Source organism: Choloepus didactylus, chromosome 12 (genome assembly GCF_015220235.1).
Source record: "Choloepus didactylus isolate mChoDid1 chromosome 12, mChoDid1.pri, whole genome shotgun sequence".
NCBI lineage: Eukaryota > Metazoa > Chordata > Mammalia > Pilosa > Megalonychidae > Choloepus > Choloepus didactylus.
The window spans coordinates 1,375,800-1,390,770 of NC_051318.1; the positions used below are offsets into that span (position 1 = coordinate 1,375,800).

The window sequence follows — 14,971 nt, forward strand, 5'->3', positions numbered from 1 at the left end:
CCAATTTTAAATGATGGCTGGTGCTCTTTTCCTGAAACCGCATCACTTTTTCCAGCATCAGTATGGTTTAGATGAGTTTAGATGTTCCCATATTAGGACGTGTCCGTTCTCATTCCTGCTGTCTTTCTCCTCAGTAACAAGCGCAGCTTTTGCTCAGTGCCGCGTGGTGCCCGTGGGCCTCCACTGAGGACAGGTGCGTCGCTGATGTGCCGTCCGCCTCGTTCTTTTCCCGTTGCCCTCCCCCGCCATGATGAGCACTGCACGTTACTTCACTGGCCCTGGCAGCTTCCTTATGGCACGTGTCTTAATTGTGTATAGATTTAAAAACTTAAGCCTGAGTCCCTGAGTGTGCAAAAGGAATGTTCCCTGCCAACACCTGAGCACTGGGCGGCCGTCTTCAGGGCACTGATTGCCTGCCTCACACTTTCCATCTGGTGCCAACAAGGTGGGCAGAGGCAGCCATTCCCTGCATTCCTTCAGGGAGACCCACTGGTCCCAAAATGCTGCTGCCCATGTGTGGAGCTGATCAGGTGGTGGGCTTAAGGGCTCTGGTTTGAGGCAGTCCTGATGTATTCAGAGCAGAAACACTCAACTAAATGCACAGGTGCTGTGCGCTGTGCCAGGTGCAGAGGTGCTAAAGATGAGACACACTCTGTTCTTAAAGGAGCTCCCAGGACAAGCCATAAAGCCTGGGGTTAGTGTGGTGTGGACTTGGCCTGAGCAGATGCGGGTGGACAGACACCATGGAGCAAAGATCTGGAACATTTTTGGAAAGGATTGTAGGACGGGCTAGGATCGCAGAGGGCCTATGTCTTCAGTTCCCACCTGTGATCATGAATCCATGTGATGGCTTGGGGCTAGGAAGAGTTCAAAGTCAGAGTTGTTAGCCAGGTGATGCTTTCTCTCCAAAGACGTTGGTGCTCTGGGGCTGCTGCCAGTGTCCCTGATCCTGGGCTTTTCTCTCTCATGGCCATGCAGGTGTTGGCATCTCCTCTGTCCTCCTCTGGCTGCCCTTGATTTCTGGCTTCTTCTCACTTTGTATATCAGAGACTCCCGTAATAGAATTAAAACCCTACCTGGTTCAGCTGGCCACACCTAACTAAAAATAACATCTTCCAAAGGTCCTATTTACAATGGGTTCACACCAACAGGAATGGGTTAAGCTTAAGAACTTGTTTTTTCTTCTAGGGTGCATACCCCAACCTCTCACAGCCTGGTGTGCCCAAGGGGGTGGGGGCCTGGGTGCTTGGAGACGGGGCACATGGCACTCCTCTGGGTGGGTGGCATGGGAGAGCTGAAGGTGAGGTCAGGGCACCAACAGGGTCATGGTTCAGAGTAAGTTACTGGATTTTTTTTAAAAGTGGAAAAATATGAAAGGGAAATTTATTTGCTGGCTTCTCTGGCTCCCTCACTTTTCGGGGGCTCTTGTGAGCAGGGCCTGGAAAGGAACTGGATCTGTGTGGCAAAGATGGGGGGCCAGGGATTGGCTCTTTATATCGTGCAGTAGTCGATGGTCTGTGGTGAGCAGTGTTGGTTTTCTTTGACATTTGGTAAATATTACATGTTTTTATGCCTTGCTTCTGAGTTTGAGTGTTGATGTTCAGCAAGTTTGCCTCTTGTCTCTTCCCACAGCTTTTCCCACCCCGGCCAGTCAGCTCTTCTCTCCCCATGCTCCCAACCCAGCGGCTCTGACAGCAGCTCCTGCAGCGGCTCTGGCGGCCGCCACTGTGGCGGCTCCCACCCCTCCCGCGCCCCCAGCCAGGGCCCTCAGCCATCTGACTGCACCAGCTCCTGTGGCCGCTTCGGGGGCCAACTTGCCCAGTCCTGTCATCCCCATGCTCCCAGGGCTGGGCTCAGCTGCACTAGCACCACAGTCACCAGCACCGAACCTAGCCGCCACCAGAATGCCCTCCCTGCCGGCCACCCCTGCTGCTTCTGCCCTTGGCACAGCAGCCACTCCTGCTCCTTTGTTTTTTCCTGGCCTGGTCCCACCGCCAGGCCCCACTGCCCCCACCCCAGCCCCTGAGGCCACACCAGCACCTCGGGCCGCTCCTGCTGCCAGTGAGACGTTTGCGCTCACCACTGCCCCTTCCACCGGCCTCCCCTTCTCTACCACCTCGACTGCTGTGCCTACCAGCAACCCCAGTTCTGCTTCGTTGTCATCGGTTTTTGCAGCGCTCCCCTTGCCCTTAGCTTCCCAAGGGGCAGCCGCCCCGGCCCCTGCTGCCCTTGCCGCTGGCTCTGCCCCTGGTGCCCTTGGCCTGAGCACTTCCCTCCTGTCTGCCCTGAAAGGCTTCCTGGCCTCCAGCGACACCCGCCTCATCAGCTCGTCGGCTCTGCCCTCCACCGTCACGAGCGGGCTGGCCGCATTGTCGGCCCTTGCCCACCTGCGCTCGGACCCCCCGGCGCTGGCCCCCACCACGTGCTGCGCCCCGCAGCGGCCCCCCACGCCAGGACTGGCTGCGCTGCCAGGCTCCCTGCCCCCTGCCACCAGTGCGGCACCCACTCCGCCTGCTGCGCCCGCGCAGTCCCCGTTGGTAGCGCCCATGTCCTCCTCAGCGGCAGTGCCCGTGAGCGGCGGCTCCTTGGCCACCCCCTTGCGGGGCCCCCGCCCAGGCAGCTCAGGCCTGCACACCCCGGCCACCCCCATGGTCATGACTGGCACTGTTAGGGTCAAAGCCGAGCCCACAAGCCCCACTCCCTCGGCCTTCAGGGGCCCATCCCACTCGGCTGCACCCTCTCCCGCCTTGGGGCTGCCAGGGGCCCTGGGCCGCACCTACACCCCTGCCTCGGGGCCCATCACCCTACCTGCTTGCCTTAACCCTGCGTTGTCGGGGCTCCCCGGTTTGAGCGCCCCCTTGAGTGGCTCCAACCCACTCTCCTCTATCTCCCTCCCGGCACACGGCCCCGGCACCCCCCTTGCGCCAGTGTTTGCAGCTCTCCCCCAGTTCACGGCTTTGACCAGCAGTTTCCCTCTAGCTGGCAGCCCGTCCCTCAGCCCATCAGTGTCTTTTGCCGGGGCCTTGGCGGCCACCTCATCACCCACCATCGTGTCCACACTGGCCCCTCACCCTAGCTCCACGGCCGCCGCCCTCTCTGGCTTGTCGGCGTCAGTGCCGGTCTCGGCAGCGCCTTTTCCCCTCAATTTGTCCACTGCTGTCCCCTCACTTTTCTCGGTCACGCAAGGACCACTGCCTCCTTCGAACTCCTCCTACCCCAGCTTCTCCGTCTCTAGCACCCCCAGCACCGCCCCTGCCCTCCCTTCCTTCCCGGGGCTGCAGGCCCCCTGCACGGCTGCCGCCGCGCCCCTGCCTGTCACCGCAGCTGTCTCGTCCCCAGCTCCAGTCCTCCCAGGGTTTGCGTCGGCGTTCAGTTCCAACTTCAACTCCGCTCTTGTCGCTCAAGCCGGGTATGTGTACTTTTTGCAAAAGGCCAAAATCGTTCTTCACCTTGGTTGGGGTTTATAATAATTCAAATTAAAGTCAAAATCTGGCTATTTGGTGGTGCTAAATTATTGTTCTTTTTTCTGGGCTGAAGCTTCAGAGCTTATGGCCATTCAGCTATGTTAAGGTAAACATGCAAAATGTCAGTGCCTGCTCACGTCATTTAAGGATTTGTATTTGGTAATTTAACTTGATTATAAAACAGCAAAATATTATGTGTAAAACACTGATTTACTGAGTTCGGAAAAGTATACTGTATAAATAAAATGTAAATTTCCCTTAGTGAGTAGTTGACTTAGATTGCTTTCAAAGGTCCTTCCAATGGAGAAATTCTAAGATTTTTAATTTTTTTTACAGCTGAGGGTAGTATTGTCAAACTTAGCAGCTGTAGCTTTTACATCTGGCCGTCATTCTGACGTGTTCCCCGGTCCCTGTTTGCAGTTTGTCGTCGGGACTCCAGGCTGCAGGCGGCTCCGTGTTCCCAGGCCTTCTGTCCCTCCCGGGCATCCCCGGCTTTTCCCAGAGCCCCTCGCAGTCATCTCTGCCGGAGTTCCAGCGCAGTGCGGCAGCCCAGCCCTCGTCGTTCCAGCAGGTGGGCATGGCCAGGCGCCCATCGGTGTGACGTGTGTGAGCCCGGCAAGGAGGTAGCTTTCCCCTGCTGTCTGGAGATGGCGGATTGCTCCCCCAAGTCACCAGCACCGCCGTCTTCTCTCAAAAGGGTCACAGAAGTTGTTGAATCAAGTCATCTTCATGACTTGTTTCTCCTGCTTTAAGAATTTAAAATCCCAATTTGGAGATTTTACTTAATAAAGTGGCATCTTTATCTGTGACAGTTACATTTTAACTCGTCATCTACAATTTAAGCTGAAATAATCGACCGTTAAAGCAATCCACCCCTAGAAAACCTCTTGGCTTTTCTCTTAAAGAGTAGCATATGTTTTAAAGACATTTCCATGTCCTCCTGCACTAAAGTTAAGTTTGAGTGTTTCCAAGTTGCAAGACCCTGAGTGAACTTGGTCTTGCCCCAGTGTTTGCTCATTCTTTCCTGTCCCCAGTACCTGGTGTGGCGCAGTCTAGAGCAGGGCCGACTGGTGACTTTGGCGCTTGCTAAACTGCGTGTTCTTGTTTGTCGTAGGTTCATTCTGCCTCGGCTCTGGAAAGCTATCCAGCCCAGCCTGACGGGTTTCCTAGTTACCCTTCAGCGCCAGGAACCCCATTTTCTCTGCAGCCAGGCCTCTCCCAGAGCGGGTGGCAGTGAACGTGTTTTCATCTTGTTCAAGTCAAGGACTGAGGCTGCAGCGAGCGGCCTGGCATGGAAATGGTCAGAAGAGGAGAGTCGGGTGCTCTGGGGAAGTCACTATGAGAATTCAAAAGTTACAGTTAGGTTTTTAAAAACAGTTTTTGATGTGAACGCTCCTATGTAAATAAACTGACAGTAAATGCTATGGGGAATAGTATTTAAAAAGGGCTTGAGGACATCTCACCTCCCATCCTATGAAGTTTTGAATGATGTATGTGATTGACATAGAAGGAATAGTATGGAGGAGACAGAATCCTTTCTAGCCGAATACAGCCTTAAATCTGTGTGGCGTCACTGGCGGAAGTCAGGTGTGCCTCGGACACTGGGGCGGCTTGGGCCACCGAGGGGGCTCGAGACCACACTGATTTTTAATTTCTGATACTAATGATCACACTTGTACTGCTGAATTTAACCCAGTATATTTCAGGTAAGTGAAAACGGTGCTTAATGTAGTCTTTAGAATGACTTTCAGGTGTTTCTGACTAAAATACATATCCAGAACTGCTTTCTTACGGGAATAAAAGGGAAGGTTGAGGCTTTGCCTTCAGACCTTGTCTCTTCACCTCAGCAGTGTCCAGGTGAGTGAGCAGCAGTTCACTGACTCGGGCCACTTCCACAACTCTGCACTCTGGAAGCGTGGGCGAGTGTTTACAATCGTGGGATATAGTGTTTCTGTTTGTACTTAAAGTCGGACACTAAATTTCACACTGATCATGTCACGCCTGACAGAGGCAGCTCACTGTCGGTAAATTTGCTCCTGTTTAAGGATCTGTGGTGGTGAAACATTGAATGTTGTTTATTTAAGAATAATAACTCTGCCACATTTGGGGGGAAGTAAGGAGAATGATATCCAATCCTGTGATTAAAAGTGTAAACAGTAGGATCTACTGTAGTGCATTTCAGCATCTAGAAGTTTTACTTTTATAAAGATGGCATCTGGAAGATGTTGCTAATGTATTTTCCTTCAACCTGGGGAACAAACTTTTTAAGGATAATATTCCTGTGTGATTAGTTTTTAATAATTTTTTAAAATAAACTATGGATATGAAATATTTCATAAGTGTTTCATTAAATGCATGGATAAGCTTTTTGCTTTTTTATATGTGCTGGAGCTAATACGTAGAACATTGTTAGTACAAATTGACATGAAACTGAATTGATATTACTGATTGCTGATTCCTTTAAATAATCTCTTATGTGAAAGTAATATTATAACTAGCCTTTAAACAGACAGGCTGATGTTTGACTTAACAAACATTTTCAAACACAGAATGTAACTACATAGTTGCTCCAAAGCCGGTTGCTGAAGTTATCGTTTATTCCTTTTCAAGCCTGCACTCACAGTCCTTTCCTAAGATTATATTGTGTTGCTTGTGTGTGTTGACTGTTCGTTCAGAAAGCGTTTCTTGAATGCGTCGTCTATACAGTGTGAAGCCCCTGTGAGGTCTATCATGCTGTGAGCCCCTTGGATCCTGTTCCTCTGTTAGATGTACTTCTGGCATCTTGCACTTATTGGGCACTTAGAGATTTGTATGGGCGTGTAGAGAACGTTTTTGGAGTGTTTGCAGCTTTGCTGGGGACCAATTGTGTACGTCTCCGTCACAGCCACCCTGTGAGGTGGGTACTGGTGACCTCGTTAGCTAGCTCAGGAAGCCAGGATGCAGGTTCATGCAGGGAGCTAGTGGCAGGTTTGGGCTGAGCACTCAGTATGTTCTAGGCTGCTTGTGCTGCCAGGTGCTCTGGGGACACGTGGGAGGGCAGGGGCAGCCCCTTACTGCCTGGGAGAATCGAGAAGTTTCCCGTGACCTCAGTCTTAAAGGACAAGTAAGAGCTACCATCCTCAATAAAGGCGGAAAGTGATGGGGAAGCACAGCAGCGTGCTTGTATAATGGCAGAATGGAGTGTATAGCTTGAATGGAGCCAGAGAGGGTCCTAAGGAAGGCCTTACAGCGTGAGCCATGCTGGAAAACACGTAGCAAAAGGCATGTGGGCTGCCGTGGAGGACAGACTGATGGGAGTGAACCGGTGGTTAGTCCAGAAATCCAAAAAGCATTTCAGAGATTTTGGAGATGATTAAATTGATAAGGCCAGTTTCTGGCTTGGGTGAAGGACAGTGTCATTTATAGGAATAGGGAATTCAAAAGGAGGAGCTCTTTTGGGGGAAAAGTCTAGTTTGGTTGTGGATAGGATATTTAGGTTTCCTGTAGGGCTTCAAAGAGGGGAGTGGTAGGTGAATATGCAGTTGTGGGGCTCTGGAGAAATGTGCCGGAAGTAATTTGGGAGTCAGTTCAAAGTTGGTCATTGCAGCCATGGATTAGTGCACTGGCCAGGGCAAGACTCGAGGGTGGAGCCGTGGAAGGTGGGCAGTACGGCCTGGGCAGGTGCGGGGCAAGGAGGGCCCAGAGAGACCCTGGAGGAGGGAGAGCCGACGTCCACCCCACGGGCTCAGCGCTGGGACAGTGTGGAGGGAGAGCCGACGTCCACCCCACGGGCTCAGCGCTGGGACGGGAGCGTGGAGGGGAAGGGCCTTTCCGGCCAGCTGGTCCCTGACGAGGGCGGTTCCAGCTGAGGGTGCAGGAGCCGGATCACACTGGGTCAAGGTGTGAATTGGAGTGGAGTGATCGAAGGCCGTAGTCAAACACGTTTCGGAAGCCTGGTTTTGAGAGATGTGTATTTCCATCTGTGTGCATGTGTGCCTGTACATAAGTGCACCCTGGGTCCGGCACATGCACCTGGTGGTTTGATAATTGAGTTATGTAAAAGTTTTCTGTGCTGTGGAAATATCGACTAAGACACTAAACATGAAGGAGGACAAGGAGTCAAGAATTGCACTTAAAATAAGTTCAATACAATCCACTTCTTCTACCCTAGTTTTCATTGGAATCCATTTTGAAGATAATTTAGCATTTATTTCCTTCTGGCACTGTTTTTTGGCCTCCTGCTAAGCCTGGTGTGTTAGAGCAGTCATCCTTGAGTGCAGGGACGGGCGGGGACACCTCGGACGTCAGCTCGCTCGGTGCCTGGTGTGGGACCCAGGGTCTCAGGCCAGGTTGCGGGTGGTGTGTCCTGGCAGTGGATGCGCTCTGTGATCACAGGTGAGTGAACTACCAGCGGTGCCCACTTACTCACCACCTTCTAGTCTGGAAGAAAAACTATTAATTGGTAGCAGTTATTGCTAGAATCTGTTTTTTTTCTAACGTTCGCTTCACTTCGTTACTGAATATTAAGTGTTGGCCCTGATACCTGACTTGGTCACCGTCTGTTAGTGTCTTCTGAGACCTTAAACATGAAATTACTGTTTAGCATAATTTAGTTTACAGCATATTATTTTTATTTTGATTGTTTTTAGGGGAGAGTAGGTAGTTTACAAAAGCTGTTAATTCATATGTTTGATTAACCTTAATTTAAAGCCTCACCACTTGATTTGCCAGATAAGTTTGGTCTGTTTATAAAATATAGTTGGTATGTCATAGAAGATTAGAAAAGACTTTTTTCCAACACATTTAATGAGCCTTTTTTTTTTTTTTTTTCCAAAGGTGACACAACATATTGGTAAACAATTCCTTGTTTGGTTAGTTTGAAAAAGATAAACTGTTGAACAACATTAGCACGTGAGGCAGGAGGGGTATCACAACTTGTATCCCCAAGGCCTTTGTGTTCAGGAGGGGCGTTAGGTATAATGCTGCTTAAGTATTAAATTTTAATATGCCTGGTAAAATTTCATGGTAAGAGCTATAAATAATTGGTGTTTATGACTCCTAATCAGTAAAGAGAGAAAAATGGAATGAGGAAAAAAGAAATCCAAAATAAGGCAAGAAAAAAAAGTGGAAGAAAAATGAAGCACATGGTAAGACATTGGCTGCACTTTCCTGTGATTCGTAATCATGTACTTATAAGTGGACTGATGGTGCCAGGAAGCAGCAGACCCAGCGGTCCTCACAGGCGCGTTCCACCGGGCGTTGCGGGTGGATCATCCCACGGGTGCGCAGACTCTAACGAGAGAGCAGACGAGGAAACCCTGCCCGGTGCAGTCAGCGGACCAGTGTGACCCTGGCGCCAGCACCCAAACAAGGATTTCATGAATAGGAAAAAATACAAGTCAGCCTTACTCATGAACATGGGGTAACATTATGAACAGGATTTTTAGCCACATTGGACCAGCATTTATTTTAAAACAACAACATGAGTTATTATATTCAAGTTGGAGTTGTATCAGGGATGCGAAGGTAAAATGACAGGAAATCTAAACATGAAATCACATTAACAGATACAGAAAAAGCATTTGATAAAATTCAGCCACAAATAATGGTTTAAAAAGAAACTAAGCAAACTAGAGAAAATAGGAAACTTTGTTAGGTAAAGGAGATCTATAAAAGTACCGATAGAGCACATCATTCTTGATTATGAAATGTTAGAAACATCCCTTTAAAATGGGATCAATCAAGGAAAATGTAATCACTGCTGTTTGACATTGCACTAGACATTGTAAGGTACGAAACAAAAATAAAAGATATAAGGATTGGAAAGAAAGATATAAAGCAGTTGCTATTCAAAGTGACAAATTACTAGATTTTCAGACACAATCAATATTCAAAAGTCATTTGCCATTTCAAACATCAGCAATGTGTTTAATAAAACAACACATAATGACATGTTACCTAGGGATAAGTCTAGCAAAAGATGAGTGACAACTATATGGAGATTTAACAAAAAATCTTCATGAAAAGCATTAAAGAAAACCTAAGTAAGTGGAGAGATGCTCAAAGATCATGGTTATAATAATAGATATCCTTAAAACGTCAAATCTTTAACAATCTCTGAATTCAATGCGAGTCCAATCAAAATCCCAGCAGAGTTTTCAGTGAGTTTTACAAGCTTCTTCTAAAATTTATGTGGAATACCACATGGCATGAAGAATAGCCAAAACACTTCAGAAGATGAATGAGCCGGGGGGGCCTGTGCTACCAAATAATAAGATGTTATAGAGCCACAGAAGCCAAGATGGTGCAGTATTAATTGGGGATTATCTAGTTTTTGGTGAGTGCGATAGAGAAACTATGTACACCATGCCTATATGGAAATGACAATACAGCTGGCAAGACAGCTCAGTTAAGACACTGGCCTATGCGGTGCTGTGATGATATGGAAGAATATCAAAATGGAGTCGCTACACTACACCACACCACGCCATGCACAAAATGCAACTCTGGGTGGGTTAAAGACAAATCCAAAAGAAAAGTTACTTTTGAAAAAAAATGTAGGAGGATCTCTTTGAGACCTTAGGAAGGGAAGGAGCTTTTAACAATGCAAACCAAACATTGAATGTGAAATTTCATATATTATCAAAAATATCATAAAAAGATGAAACTGGAGGAGTATATACTGGAAGAAGATATTTGCGACACACAGAAGTGCCGAAGGATTAGTTCAAGTATATATAAGGACTACAAATCAATAAGAAAAAGCCTCTCTCCCCCCCACAAAAAAATCATAAGCAAAAGGCACTTGTGCAATTCATGAAGGAGAAAACATGGATTGTTAATAGTCATATGAAAGTTGCTCAGCCTCCTTAAAAGTAAGGGAAAGCTAAATAAAATAGTACTTTATGCCCGCTAGATTGCCAGATACTGAAAGGTTGAACAATATCAGGAATGTGGAACAAAGGGAATGTTCTTACACCACTAGTGAGAGGTTAAGTTGGTGCAAACCCCTTTGGAAAACAGTTTGCACTGTTGTTCGTAACAGTTTGTAGAGCTGAGCGGGAACATCCAGCGTGCTTCCTGACGTGCACCCTCGGTTCTTGGGCCTGGGGGAGCTCTTACAGATGTGCATCAGGGCATGTGTGCATATGCATGGCAGCATGTTTGTAATGGCAAAAAAAAAAAAAAAAGTGAAAATGATCCAAGTAAATCTGTAGTCTATTTACGGTATGATGTGTTTATTAAATAGCACCAGGAACAGACAGCTTTGTGCAAAAACACAGATGATGCTGAGAAGTACAATTGTGGAGTCGTAAAGAAATCACAGAATACATGGGTATTTTTGTATACTCAAAAGCAAATAAAGCTAAATAATATGTTATTTAGAGATACATGCATATATGATTAAAAACTATATTTTCAAAGCAAGAGAATAATAAAGGAAATTCTGGGTTGTGGTTAAGGGGAGGTGGGGGAGGGGCAGGCTGAGTAAAAGCAGCCTCGTGGGATTGCTGTTGTTTTAGCTCAGGTTGGGTGGTGGCCATGGAGCTCGTTTTATATATAATGTATATAGACATAGAGATACGTTGTGTATATTACTTAACAGGTATCATTTAATTTCCATACTAAAAATGTCTTAATAGATTGCTTTCTAATGGACAGGGTGTTGAATTGGGGTGGTGGCTATTTTAGTTTCCTGGCTGCTAAAATAAATGCCATACAATGGCTGTCTTCACAACAGGAATTTATTGGCTCATGGTGTTCTGGCTGGCAGTCTTTGGGGGTCCCTGGCTTTTTGATCACATAGTGGCGTCTTCTTTCTCTTCTGGGTTCTGTAGACATCCAGGTTCTGGCTGCTCCCCGTGGCCTCTCTCTCTGGCCTTCTCTGTAAGGCCTCCAGTGGTGGATGGAGACCCAGGCTGAGTCAGCTGGTCCACACCTTAATTGAAGTCACCTCATCCAAAGGTCTTGTTTACAATGGGTTCACCCCAACAGGTGTAGATGAAGATTAAGAACATGTTTTTCTGGGACATGTAACTCCAAGCCACCACAGTGGGTTATAGAGAAATCCAGGTAGAGGTATTTATTCAGCTATGTTGGAAAATATGAATTATTCTGGAGAGAGGTCTAGGCTAGAATTGCAGTTTTGAGAGTTTGTTAAGGTCCTCACAGATCTGGGGATTGAATTTGTTATTTCAAGATGCTGGAATTCAAGAATTGGTAAAACCAGAAGGAATAAAATAGAATAGATGATGTATATTGGAGAAAAGTTTATGAAATCAGGAAAAAGAAAAGAGAACATTTTCCTATGGGAGTAGCAAACCTTAAGGAATATGTGTGTGCAACTTAGCAAGAAATGATGGTTGAAAAAGAATTGACAGCAGGAACTCAAACAGATTTTTGCACACCAAGTTCGTAGCGGCCTTATTCACAACGGCCGAAAGGTAGAAGTAACCCAAGTGTCCATCACCCGATGAACAGGTAAACAAAATGTGGTGTGTACATATGAAGGGATGTCATTCAGTCATAAAAAGGAATGAAGTCCTGTTGCATGTGACAACATGGATGAAACCTGCTGACATCATGCTGAGTGAAATAATCCAGACACAAAAGGACAGTGTATGATTTCGCTTGTGTGAGGTAACCAGCATACGTAAATTCATGGAGACGGGAAGATTACAGGTTCCCAGGAGTCAGCGTGGGCGGGTGGTGGGGGATCACTGCTGATGGATGCAGAGTTTATGTCTGGAGTGTTGGAAGAGTTTTGATAATGGTGATGGTGGTGATGCAAGCACAACGTGATTGCAATTCATGTCACTGAATTGTGTACTTGAAAGTGGTTAAAATGGGAGATTTCATGTTGTTTCTATGTTACCACAATAAAAACAAGAAAAGAAGAAATGCTGGTGGGTGCTGTCTGCCCCAAGAGTGTGTCTGCAGTGGGACGCTTGGGAGAGGGACGGGGCCAGGGCCTGAAGGGATTGTTTTGGGGACGGAGAGGGGTGCATTATGCTCCGAGATGAACGTTCAGGGAAAAGCAAATGTGTATATTTAGAGACAGATGTCCTGTGTGTCCAGAGTGGGGCTAGAATTAGGGCTTTACAAACAGCTGCCCTCTCACAGGACTTTCCCTGGAACAGGCGTTTATTGTAGAGTCACACTGAAGAGGCTTCGCCCAAACCCCCTCGGCCGTTCTCGGGCTCCCCACCATGGAGGTGAGGGGCTCCCGCTCATGCGGCCCCCAGGTGAGGACCCGGCATCTGGCCCGAGAGTTTATTTTTTAGAGACAGGAAACTTTCATTCATTTCCCGAGCCCCAAGTCAGGGACAGCTTGTCTCGGGTGTTCACCACTTGTTGAAACCATTCTTGCTTTCTAGGCTGAGCTATTTGGAACATTTTGCAGGAAGAAGAAAACAGTTGCTTAGTCATCTTCCAAGGGGATGTATTTGCAGCAAGCAGCCGCACCTCCAGGCGCTCGGCGGCCACCAGGGAACAATTACTCTGATGTTGTTTTGAACCCGCTGGCTGCGGTGGTATTTGGCCAATATTAAGGGGAAAGCGTGTTCAGAAATAAGCTAAATTAGCACTTCCAAAACACTTTGCGGCATTGCCGTGGGGAGCCGTTGAATCAGAGGGAAAGGGGCTTTCTTTCCCGGGTTAAGACCACGTGTGCCATGAGAAATGGGGGTCAAGTGGCAAAGGCACGGTGATAAAGGAGAGGCCAGGAAGAAGCAGAAGGGCATCTATGAATTGGCAGTCTGGGACCAGAATGGGCCTGTTTTGTTTGTTTTGTTTTGTTTTATTTTCATATTTGTAGCAAACTGGAGCAGCATTAGAAGTAGGAAAGACGAGGGGATGGGTGTCTTGACACACCTAATCAGTCGCCAGTCACTCTTCTGTTCACTTGAAACACGGGGAAAAGAGAAATTGTGAAAACCAACCTAACATACCCATTTTAGTGAGAGGATAACTGAGTCCTGAAAAATATAGCCCAACTACTGTTTGTGGCAACGATAGTTGCTATTTATTCATGTCAGCCACCAGTCTGAATATTTTACACGTACAGATTCTGTATTGTTCTCAAATAACAATTGGTAGCTACCATTATCTCCATTTTTACACGTTAGAAAAATGACACACAAAGAGCTTGAATCTCTTGCCCACCGCTACCCAAATGGTTCTTGGTACAGCCAGGCACTTCGAGACAGAGCTTGATTTGTCACCCACATGCCCCTGGTTATAGCAATACCAAACCAAAAACAAATATGTGTCAGAAAAAGGCAGAGGAAAACTTTCCAAAGCAGCAAGGCCCTGGCTGTGTGTGTGTGTGTGTGTTATTCTGTTTCTGGTTCCCAGCCCCTACCCCAAAGTTCTATTATTCAGTATTAACTCATAATTACAAACTGTGGAGAGCAGACATGGTGATTACTGTCATCTAAGGTTGTGGGGAAGGCAATTAAGATAATCAAGTAGTCAGCAGAAGTAACCCACAATCTGGGAAGTTTTCTAAGATGAAGTGCCAGCAGCATGGAACGAGATGGTGAGGCAAGATGACTGTGGGAAGTTCAAAGCTTGCCTTGTGTCGTGAAGCAGCCCCTGACCCGAGCAAAGCAGTCTGCGTGACCTGGCAGCTGATGTTTAACCTCTCATCTTTAAACCAGTAGAGAGAAAATGGTAAATTAACCCTAAAGTGTAACTTTAAAATGGGAAGTGGGCAGGAGGTGAGAAACTCTTGGTCTCACAAAGGAGCAAGATGTAAATGTCAAGTCTTGACCCAGATTTGAATAAGCCTTCATCTCTGTCCCTGGGCCTCCCGCTTTCAAGTGTTAGTCTACTTTACCCGCTTCCTGACTCCCTAAAATGTTATCACTCTTGCGGTTGTCTACAGAGCCCCATCCTGTGGTCCTCCTCTCCCTGCACACACGCCCCCTCCCCCCGTCACAGGGCCCTGTCCCCCGGCTTGTGCTCCCCCACCTCAGGAGCGTCTTTGTCTTAAACCCTTAGAACTGGCTCAGTGGCCTCTTCAGTTGCGTGGTCAACCTTTGCAAGTGCAGCTCCCACCCGGCGAGGGAGAGCCGTCGTGATCTCTACAGCGACCTCCCGGCCTGGAAGCAAGCCCCGAAGACAGGTTCATGTGTCAGAAAATGCCCTGTGTCTTCTTTGGCCTCCAGGCTGGCAAAGCCCTCACAGGCTGTGATGTGCTATTTTACACAACGTAAAACAAAACACTGCTTGAGTTATTGATGTGAGAGAAATGAAAACATCAGAAAATCGGGAAATTGGTGCTTTCATTGATAGAAGAAGCTCAAGATTGTCCTTGAATCGGGTGGCGTGATGCAAGAAGGAGCCTTGGAGAGGAGCCTGAGCTCCAGAGTTGGGAAGGAGCTCCGCCACGTGTGAGCAGATTGTTCCTCACTTCGTTGTGCAGTCACCGAACGCTTCCGAGCACTGTGTACCTGCAGTGTTCAAGTGCTGCGAGTACACGTTTAACAACAGCAGAGCAGGAGCTCCTCACGGGATTGATAGTG

At 47.6% G+C, this 14,971-nt stretch overlaps 1 protein-coding gene across 3 annotated transcripts in view; it reads left to right on the plus strand.

Moving 5' to 3' along the window:
• The window catches only part of PROSER1 (proline and serine rich 1), a 30,849-nt gene extending 24,880 nt beyond the window's left edge, over positions 1-5,969 (plus strand). For all 3 annotated transcript variants that reach the window (XM_037800219.1, XM_037800218.1, XM_037800217.1), the window contains 3 exons: positions 1,633-3,409; positions 3,885-4,035; positions 4,579-5,969. In XM_037800219.1, coding sequence (XP_037656147.1) covers positions 1,633-3,409; positions 3,885-4,035; positions 4,579-4,701 — 2,051 coding nt within the window. In that variant the 3' untranslated portion in view covers positions 4,702-5,969. The remainder of the gene's footprint in view (positions 1-1,632; positions 3,410-3,884; positions 4,036-4,578) is intronic.
• The last annotated feature ends 9,002 nt before the right edge of the window (positions 5,970-14,971 follow it).